Source organism: Mesoplodon bidens (assembly GCF_964165515.1).
Source record: "Mesoplodon bidens genome assembly, chromosome: 10".
Lineage (NCBI taxonomy): Eukaryota > Metazoa > Chordata > Mammalia > Artiodactyla > Ziphiidae > Mesoplodon > Mesoplodon bidens.
The window spans coordinates 81,966,392-81,977,353 of NC_138172.1; the positions used below are offsets into that span (position 1 = coordinate 81,966,392).

Here is a 10,962-nt window from a genome sequence, read left to right on the forward strand (position 1 = left end):
GAGCTGGCTCACAATAGGGGCCCAGTTAAAATGTTTCAGATGCAGGTGGATCAAACCTCTAAAGCACTAAATTAAAACAATCCTTTTAGTGGAGGAAATTATAAGTTTTAGAAGAGGACCTTCCTACTGAATCTCTGACCAGTCACTGATGATGCTCCTCGTCTGTGATGCTGATTGGTTCTCTAACACTGAGATCACCCAATCCAGGCTCAAATACTGAATTCCTTGGTTGGTGTCACTTGGGTGGAGGAGGGTCACAGTACTCATTTGAGCGGGGCTTGCCTGCTCCCCTCACACCCTGTTCTCCAGCATGGTGTCCCTGTATTTCGCCAGAGGCTCCTGGATGGCAGCTCTGACAGTGACACTGATGGTGCTGAGCCCACCCCTGGCCTGGGCCAGGGAGACACAACTAAGTATACCTTGGATGGTGAGCTATCATAGGGTGTGGGAAGGAAGGTACTTAGTTTTGTCACTGTGTCCAGGCCATGTCCCTTAAAAATTGTGATATATTCTTCAGTGACCAGCTATCTTTACCATAGGAATCCCCAATTCTTTCCACAACAAAAGGTGTCTAGATATTTGTCCTCTCTATGAGAGCTGCATCAGGGTCTTCCATATGTATAAGACATTTTTTTTTCTCAATTCTCCTCCAGTAAAATCTCCCTAGCCTTGCATCCCATTCTTTCATTGCCGTAAGAGGATTTAGAAATAAAGATAATTCCCCATTTGGCACTTCCCTTTATTATGTTGAGTTTTGCCAGGAAAAGGGAAAGCTTCTCTGAGAATTTTATGGGAAATCGCAAGGAATTAGAAAGATCCCTCCTAGAAGATCCTGTGTTATATTCTCAAGAGGATCTGTGATGTTGGTGCCTCTCTCTAATGAGACATGAGAATGTATCAAAGGGCCTTCCCCCATATCTTTTCTTTCTCTTGAATGCCAATGTTTAAAATGCCTGTATCCCTGCACTGGAGGTTCTCTGACAGAAGTTAGGATTAGTTTTCTCTCTATTTCTCCTGTGGGTAAAGCACCCTGGAGCTGAAACGACTCTTAGTAATCCTTAGTACTTGAAATGACTCTTTAGATAAGGAGCATCCATGGGGTGTTCTTTGATGCCTTAAAGAACTTAGGACATCTTCTGAAAACCTGACACAGGTTAGTGTTCAATGTGAATCTATTTTGAACCTTTCTAGATGATTAGTTTCCCCTACATCTCCCCGTTCTTTGGCCTGAGCATATGAGAAGAGATTCAACTAGTAGAGGATAAATTATAGGTTCATTCATTGTGCTGTCTATGTTCTTTAATTAGCCATGTTTGGTTACCTCTCCTTCAAGTTTGTCCCTATTTTTCCCCAGCTATGCCATCAGCATTACTGAAAGTCCCCAACGTTTGCACAGACCCCCAGAACTATAATAGATCCATTGGATGAGCTAAAACTTATGAAAATTTCCCTCTTGCTTAAAATCACCTTTTTCTTTCCTGTGAATGCCTCTTAAAACTAGTAGAAGAAGAAAGAAGAAATTTGTCTGAATTTGTCACAGGAAGTGGAAGGGATATAATGTGTCATCAGAATAAAAGAGTGTGGGAGCTGGAGCCCCTTCTTGCTTTCCAAGATCCTCACAATAACCAATTCCCCAAACCATGAGTTCATTCATTTAGACTACAAATGTTTATTTGAGCAGCTGTTATATACTGGGCTCTGTCTAGACTCAGAATTCTATATGAATAAAAGCTAGAAAAGTCTCAATTATCATGGAACTTACCTAATGACAGGAGAGAAAGATAACAACCCAATTAACAAAGAAAAACATTTCGAAGAGCAGTAAGTGCTCTGAAAAAAATATAACAGGGCTGTGGGACAGAGAAAATGGGATTCACTTGACTTCGGTTCGAGTGGCTAGGGAGGTCTCCCTGAGAAAGTGACCTTTAGTTGAAACATGAGCGATGAGAAGGAGGCAGTTATGTAAAGGATGCAAGGGAACAGGGAAAGAACAAAGTGTGGGAAGATATTTGCTGTGTTTAAGGGACAGAAGAAGGCTAGTGTGGCTGAAACAGAGCAAGCAAGTTAGCACGTGGAATAAAATGAGGTCAGAGAGGAAATCAGGAGCCAAATCATTTTGGCCCTGATGGCTAAGGTAAGATTTCTGAATTTTATTGAAAAAGATATGTGAAGCTACTGAGGGGTTACAAGGAGTGTCAGTTTATGTTTATTAAAAAAACAATTCTAGCTACCATGTGGAGATTGGATTGTATGGATTCATCAGGGAGACCTTTTAGGATCATGGTAGAATTCTCCAGGGAAGACGTACTTGTGGCCTCATTTAGTGCAGCAGTGACAAAGACAGTAATAAAGAGAAAGGCAACAGATTTGAAATAGATATTTGTATGACTTGTTAATAAATTATATTAGGAAGAGGTAGAAAATTAAGCTTATCCCTCAGGATTTAGTCTTGAATTACTGGAATAAACATAATGGTGCTGCTTATTGAGGTAGAGAAGACTATGGGAGGAAAAAATTTGAGGTGGGTGGTTAGGAATAAAAGTTTTGTTTAAGTTTAAAATGATTTTTTGACATTTATGTGGAGCTGTCAAGAGGCCAATTGAATTTATGAGACTGGAATTCAGGGGGAGACCAGGGCTGGAGACATATATGTTGCAGTCATTGACAACTGTGTTAAATTTCAGGAAAGTAGAAGAGGTTGCACATAAAGAAGGAGTGTGGGAGTGTGTAGTAGAAGGCAAAGAGAGGGCCAGGGTCAGTAAGTCAGCAAAGGGGAGTAGGAAGGAGTACCAGTGATAGTGACAAAAACCAAGAGCATGTGATGCAGAGAGTGAGGGAACTTAGATTTTTCAAGGATGGAGAGAGTGGCGATTTGTGGTGAGTATGACCAAGAGGTGGGTGAAATGAGAAAACATCACAGAGAAGTGAGCACTGGGTATGGTGGACCTGACATTTGCTGTCAGTGGAGTATACAAGACAGGAGCTAGATTGGATCATTTGAGGAGAGAATGGGAGCTGAAGAGCTGAGGAATGGATTACAGATGACTCTTTTGACTAGCTGACCTCAGGGACAGACTGTGCTCTAGCATAAGGGAATCAGCTGGACCTAAAGTGTAAAAATAAGAGCCTGATGAGAAGCTGGGAAAACCTGAGAATCAGATATGTTTAGTTAGTCATCAGCAAGGAAGCATTACAGTGCCCTTGAATGCCAAGGTTATGCAAAAAACCATTAATTAATACAGCCAGTATTTATTCATGTCTTAGAATACACCAGTTGTTTTACCCTAGGTGGTAATGTTGGAGTAACAAACGAAACAATTCTGGTTTCTGTCAACGTGGAGCCTCATAACATTTTGCAGCTACTCTGTACCAGGCCTATAAATTTCAGTATGTAATTCTTATAACTATCCTATCATATCTGTAGCAGTTAAAAACATATACATCACATGGAAGCAACCTAAGCATCCATCCACAGATAAATGGATAAAGAAGATGTGGCACATATATACAATGGAACATTACTCAGCCATAAAAGAAACGAAATTGAGTTATTTGTAGTGAGGTGGATGGACCTAGAGTCTGTCATACAGAGTGAAATAAGTCAGAAAGAGAAAAACAAATACCATATGCTAATGCATATATATGGAATCTAAAAAAAAAAATGCTCTTATGAACCTAGGGGCAGGACCAGAATAAAGATGCAGATGTAGAGAATGGACTTGAGGACACAGGGCAGGGGAAGGGTAATCTGGGACGAAGTGAGAGAGTGGCATGGACATATATACACTACAAAACGTAAAATAGATAGTTAGTGGGAAGCAGCTGCACAGCACAGGGAGATCAGCTCTGTGCTTTGTGACCTAGAGGGGTGGGATAGGGAGGCTGGGAGGGAGACGCAAGAGGGAGGGGATATGGGGGTATATGTATACGTATATCTGATTCACTTTGTTATACAGCAGAGAGTAACACAACATTGTAAAGCAATTATACTCCAATAAAGATGTTAAAATATATATATATATATATATGGAATTTAAAATTCAAAAAGTTTGAGTTATTTACCCAGTGCCACATTGTTAGTTCTAGAACTTAGATTATATTGTCAGGTCTGAGTATATAGAAAATCCCTTTCTTCTAAGTCAGCATACCCCTTTTGTGTTAGATTTATATATACCACATTATTATATATAAAATGTTCTGCTCTTATTTGCTCAAAATGGTAACTAGTGATTAAATTAATTGAAGACAGTGCCAAATGATGATGAAGATATTACTTACTTCAGGAAGTTAAGGAATAGAAAGATCTTGTGAGCTTGCTTTCATAGGGTTATAAAAATAAAATGTCAATATATTTATTGAGTATTTATTATATGATCAGCACTAGGAAGTGCCACTCTTTAATTTCACACTTAAAAATATACTGTGAGGGGCTTCCCTGGTGGCGCAGTGGTTGAGAGTCCGCCTGCTGATGCAGGGGGACACGGGTTCGTGCCCCGGTCCGGGAAGATCCCACATGCCGCAGAGCGGCTGGGCCCATGAGCCATGGCCGCTGAGCCTGCGCATCCAGAGACTGTGCTCCGCAACGGGAGAGGCCACAACAGTGAGAGGCCCGCGTACCGCAAAAAATAAAAAATAAATAAATGTATATATATATATATATATATATATATATATATATATATATATATATGCTGTGAGGGATATACTATCATCAAATCTGTTTTGGAGATCAAGAAAAAAGTCTCATGTATGCTAAAACTGACCTGAGTAGAAGAGCTCATCTTCAAATTCAGAAGTTCTGATTCTACAGCTTGGGATTCTAACCACCATTAGTGGATAGTGGCTTGACTGTGTCTGAATTACTGACAAAATTTCTGATGTTCATATGCACAGTGTGTGTCTTGGGTGTGTGTGTGTGTGTGTGTGTGTGGAGGGGTGCTGCAAGGGCTGCTAGATCCAATACAAAAGAGACATACCTACTGTATAGCACAGGGAACTCTGCTCAATGTTATGTGGCAGCCTGGATGGGAGGGGCGTCTGGGGGAGAATGGATACATGTATATGTATGGCTGAGTCTCTTTGCTGTGCACCTGAAACTATCACAAATTGTTAATCGGCTATACTCTTATATAAAATAAAAAGTTAAATAAATAAAATAATAAAATAAAAAATAAGATGTAAATGTCTCTTTTTTGTTGTTGACAAAAAAGACATTTGCATTCAAAAAAGAGACATTTACAAAAAAAAGAGACATTTACATTCATTCTGCATTTATTAGTTGAAAAGTCCATATGTGTTCACACTTTCTGCAGCCTGCCATGGGCATGTGTTAAAGAATACAAAGAAGAAGTATTAAATATCCTCCTCCTTCTGAGGCTACATTAGCAAGTTGGGCTAAGGTTGCCAAATTAAATACAGGATGCTCAGTTAAATCTGAAGTTCTGATAAACAACAGTGATTGATCAAAATCGAAATTTCACTGGGAATCCTGTATTTTTATTTGCTAAATCTGGCAACCTCAGGTTGGGGACAAGAACTGGACAAACAGTGCTAACCATACAAGCTACAGTGAACAGTAACTTCACACATTTTAATTTTGTAACGTTGTCATGTGTCGATAAGATACTTGAGAATTTCTGAATAGTAAAATAGACCTGGTCTGACCCAGAGTACCCTTCTTTCTTCCATCATTTCTAGGTGATGGTCTCTGCTTAAAGTCTGGGGACCTGCTTATTTTTTTGTAAACTGTCTATATGAGAATATCATCTTCTTCTTAGTTTCTCCCCTTCTGAGGAGACTTGACTACAGAAACAAGCTCTACATCTGGCCAAGGGTGGTACTTTGATGCCTACTTGTATTGTTGGAGCTACGAGACAAAGTTAGAAAATGAAATCGTTGAGGCATGAACAGGAATAAGATGTCTGTGGCTGTAATTTACTACTATAGATAAGTAGTGGACCAGAGGCAGAGAAGTTAAGAAAAAAGATGATGTGAAGGATAAACTATGACTTTGCAATTGGTTGGCAAGCAAAGAAATAAAAAAGCCTTGGTCCTGAACAAATTAATTTTCCTGGAAAAACAGCTCCTCAGTGGGTCCGGATTCTTAAAAAATATAAATTTCAGTGGGACCAAGATTTTCAACAAATGTAATGTCGGCTGCCGCTTGGGGCTGAGGCCTGACTGAGTGGCGGTGTCTCCCGCAGAGAATTTCCTGTACCAGTTTAAGAGCTACTGTTACTTCACCAACGGCACGGAGCGGGTGCGGTTCGTGGAAGGTCACATCCATAACAGGGAGGAGGACGTGCGCTTCGACAGCGACGTGGGCGAGTACCGGGCGGTGACCGAGCTGGGCCGGCCGGACGCCGAGTACTGGAACAGCCAGAAGGACCTCCTGGAGCAGACACGGGCCGAGGTGGACACGTACTGCAGACACAACTACGGGGTTGTGGAGAGCTTCACGGTGCAGCGGCGAGGTGAGCGCGGGGCTGGGCGGCCAGCGGGCGGGGGCGCAGTGCGTGTGAGTGTGTGTTTGAGACAGAGACAGAGAGACACAGAGACGCGGACAGAGGAGACTGCGTTCGGGGGGCGGGGTGTGTGTAGGGCTGTGAGCAAGTACAAGTTAGGCGGGTTCCTGTGAGAGCCTGTTGTCCGGAGACCGTGTGTGATTTTGTCAGTGACTGTGAGAGGGGAGAGAGCGTGTGTGGTGTGGGGAGGCCCGGGAGGGAGGGGAGGTGTGGCGGGAGGGGTGCAGGAGGGAGGCTCCGGGTGTCCTTGATGGTCCCTGTGGGGGAGGCGAGGGGGAGGAGAGGGGAGGGGAGGGGAGGAAACCCCGACTGCGGTGGGCGGTTAGAGATGCGGGAGGGACTTCAAGGTGTCTGTGGTTGGGGGAAGGTTTGGGGGAGGAGAGGTGAGGAAAGTGAAAGGATTGGGAGCCTGTGAGGAGAAGAGTCACAGCGCGTTCTGGGCACACACCCTCTTACTCCTGACACCCCGGAAATAAGTGTGCCGCGTCTGTCTGTGTGCAGGAGCGCTTCACTGAGAAAAAGGCGTCAGACTAGTTTTTGACAGGTGCGGGCAGGGGAGCCTCTGCGGCTCCTCTGATCTTCCTGAGACTTCTTCTAGGTCTAAATTTTTCGCCTTTTTTTTTTCTTAGCCTATATATTTTTACATAGTTGAAATGACTGTGTAATCAGCTTTTGAATTATAATTGTGTTAACACACTGATGTTACTATTTTTATAACGCTAATACTATTCGAGTAGTTACATAATATTTCTTTTTATAAGTGTAACAATTCACCTCACAATCTCCTTTATCAGATCTTGTTTCAAAGATATATAGTGCCAAGTACTCATTTTAAAATTACATTTTTTATTTTAAATTTATATTTCTTTGATTCCTAAAGTTCTTGAATATCTCTCACATATTTATTGGCCCCTTGTTACTGCTCTGTTATTTATTCTCTATTAGTTCTGGGGTCCTGGTGTTTTTCTCAGTGATATAGATTCTCTATGCAGCAAAATTAACACTGTTGATATTTGATTCAGCTTTCTCTCCAGTTTGAGGTTTATATTTTGATTCAGTTTATTATTTTCCATGTTACAAATTTAAACATTTTTACTTAATAAAATACACTGCAAACTTGTTAGGAAAGATTTAGCATCAATTTTAAACTTACCATTTTAGAGTATTGTAAAAATGTTTTTCACCAAGTTTCTCCATCATTTAAAAAAAATTGTGTTTATTAAGGCTGATATTGTCAGAGATTGTCTCAGGCGCTAAGCACACATATTTAATGAGTCCCAGACCCTTGCCTGAACTTATGTGTCAGCTTAAAAAGAGAGACAATTGATAACAATTCCAGTAGTAAATTCACTTGTTTTGCAAAGGAGAGAGATTGATTAGCAGAGTTTAATTATAAGAAAATTTTTTTTAATTAATGACTTTTCTTCCTTCTTTCCTTCTCCTTCAGGACTCATGGGCTTTTTTGGAATTCGACTCAGAGATAGAGATTCACTTGTGTCTTTCCTTCTTCCTAGGGTAGAACCTTTTCTGAGGTGTTCTAAGGTGTGAGTGCCTGGAGACAGCTTTCCCAGGATTTCATCCTCTGTCTCCACACACACCACACACACACACACACACACACCCGCCCTGCTGTTTCCTAATTTATCCACACTGCTTTGAATCATATTTTCTTTCAAATTAAACAAGGGCAATAAATAATTCTGATATATTGAAGGCTAAATTCCAGTTATGGTTTTACATACTTCAGGTGCATTAATCCTCACATAACCCTAGGAGGTGAATTAGAATTATTATTCCTTTTTATAGGTGAGAAAGATGAGACACAGAGGAATGGAAAAATTCTCCTGGGATGAATCTGTAAGAGACAGAGCCTGGATTTGAACCCAGGCAACATGGATTCAGAAATGACACTTTTAATTAAATGCCTTGCAAAGAGTTGTAAACACGTCAACAATAAATAACTGCTTCATGCAATGGGAAAAAAAGACACACAAGTATCCTCAGCATCTCTAAAATCTAATGGGTCCATGCGGTAAGGGTTAAATTCAGGATCATGGTACTAACACCTAAAGTTGGGCCACATGGCCACCTTTGAGGGAGACCTGCCCAAGGCTGCAGTCTGGGACTGGAGAGTGGATGCAGAAAGGCAGCCAACCCACGTGACTTACTCTCTCTCCCTCACTTATCCCCTCTACCTTTTTCTCTCCTAGTGGCACCTACAGTGACTGTGTATCCTGCAAAGACACAGCCCCTGAAGCACCACAACCTCCTGGTCTGCTCTGTGAATGGTTTCTATCCAGGCCACATTGAAGTCAGGTGGTTCCGGAACGGCCAGGAAGAGGAGGCGGGGGTGGTCTCCACAGGCCTGATCCCTAATGGAGACTGGACCTTCCAGACCATGGTGATGCTTGAAACAGTCCCTCAGAGTGGAGAGGTCTACACCTGCCATGTGGAGCACCCCAGCCGGACCAGCCCTGTCACAGTGGAATGGAGTGAGAAGCTGTCTGGCCTCATAAGTTCCTCAGCCACCATGGAAGGGGCTTGCTTTCCCCTGAGTGTCAGGTTTCTCCTCTCCCCACAGCATCTGTTCATTTGCTCTATTCTCTCCTATCCTTCAGCTGAGGTTAGGAGGGTAGTCATGTGAATATCCTGTGATAGAAATCCTCTGATATTTATAGATATCCTGTGATAGTTTGTACAAAGACCTGTACCCCCTGAGAAGGCAGTTATGCCTGACAAGCAGAATAGAGGTGTCCCTGTTTCGAGCCTCCCATCTTATCTCAGGTCATGGTCACCTCTTTGGCCCTGGGCACCAGTCCCCTTCTTCAGGCTGGGCTCATACTTCTGACACTGTTGCTCTGAGTTGTTCACTGTGATCTGAGAAGAGGTGTGTCCACTACGATGTAGGGACCTTCCTGACATGAGGGGAGTCCAACCTCAGTTCTGCCTTTTATTAGCTCTGCCACCTTAGACAAGCTACTTAACCTCCTTGAGTTCCTGGCACTTCACCCTTAAGATGTTGAAGTAGTGGCCTTATGTCAAGGCTGTGATATTTAAGTGAGTTTAATTCTCAGTGTGTATCTACTTAGTGTGATTCTTAAATCTCTTTTCCAGAAATGGCCACTTACTCTATTTCTTCCAGGGCAGGCTTTTTTCCCCCACTGTCACAGTTCTGAATCTCAGAGTCTCAATTAGAGAAGTAAGAATTGGGGTAAAATATCACTAAAACTAGCTTCTTTTCTCAGGGGCACAGTCTGAATCTGCTCAGAGCAAGATGATGAGTGGAATCGGAGGCTTTGTTCTGGGTCTGCTCTTCCTTGGGATGGGGCTGTTCATCTACTTCAGGAATCAGAAAGGTAAGGAGCCTGTTGGCAGCTGAGCCTCCCCACAGACTTTTGGGGGAAGAAATATGACTTTGCTCGGTTAGTTCTCTGTATATCAATGACCCTGTGTAAAGTCTTTCTTTGCTTAGTTGACCTCAAATTTCCTGAAAATCCAGAAATTGACAGTCCATGGTTAGCTACAGTTAAAATATAAGAGGTGATGGCCTGCAGAGATAAGAAAAATGTTAACATGCTTGGAGATTTTGGGTGGAGATCCTGGGACAAATGCAGGAAGAGACACTAAGACTGATGAAGTTATACTGGATTTGTGTGACAGAAGCTTCGTAGGTTACCAGCTCTCAGTGTCTGCTCTCCTCCCTGCCCTGTCATCATGTGATTAGGTTGTGGTATGACGGAAATCTGAGGTGGGGGTCGGGGGTTGGGTACATTCTGTTTGGGGACAGATTCATCTCCATATATTTTAAGTATATATCTTCCCTTCTCTCTCCCAGGACACTCTGGACTTCAGCCAACAGGTAATGCTCTTTAACTCTCTTTTAGAGACATACTTAGTCTCCCTAGAACAGATGGTAGAGGTGACAAAACAAGTGACAGAAATAACGGGAAAGACCTTGGATCTGACTTCGGATCAGGCAGTTTCCACTAAAGCTTCTTCTCTCCACTAAACAGAAGGCCTGTCCTCTGAAGTAACTTTGGCTCAGGGAGACTTAAGAATTTGTTTTCCTTCTTAATTCAATACTTTAACATGAGACCCTGAAAGAGGAGAAAAAAGCTGCTTGCAGAGTTAGATCTGGAAACAACCCTCTCCTCTGTCTTTTGCAGGACTCCTGAGCTGAAGGGAGGATGGTGACACTCAAGCAAAAACCTTCTGTCCCGGCTTCTTTGCAGCATGAAAATGTTTCCTGCTTCGCTGTAATTCTTCCACAATGATAGTACTTCTCAGGATCTAGTTTGCTCTTGGTTGAGTGACCCTGCAGAAAATATCCTTTTTTTTTTTTTTTTTTGCGGTACGCTGGTCTCTCACTGCTGTGGCCTCTCCCGTTGCAGAGCACAGGCTCCGGACGCGCAGGCTCAGCGGCCATGGCTCACGGACC

General features: G+C 42.5%; 1 protein-coding gene across 1 annotated transcript; it reads left to right on the forward strand.

Annotated features, from left to right (window-relative positions):
• Positions 1-253: 253 nt before the first annotated feature.
• On the forward strand, positions 254-10,746 carry LOC308624501 (DLA class II histocompatibility antigen, DR-1 beta chain-like). The gene is made up of 6 exons (XM_081247760.1): positions 254-413; positions 6,204-6,473; positions 8,735-9,016; positions 9,770-9,880; positions 10,360-10,383; positions 10,691-10,746. Exons 1-6 carry the CDS (start codon positions 311-313, stop codon positions 10,702-10,704), a joined length of 804 nt encoding a protein of 267 aa, XP_081103886.1. The 5' UTR covers positions 254-310; the 3' UTR covers positions 10,705-10,746.
• Positions 10,747-10,962: the final 216 nt, after the last annotated feature.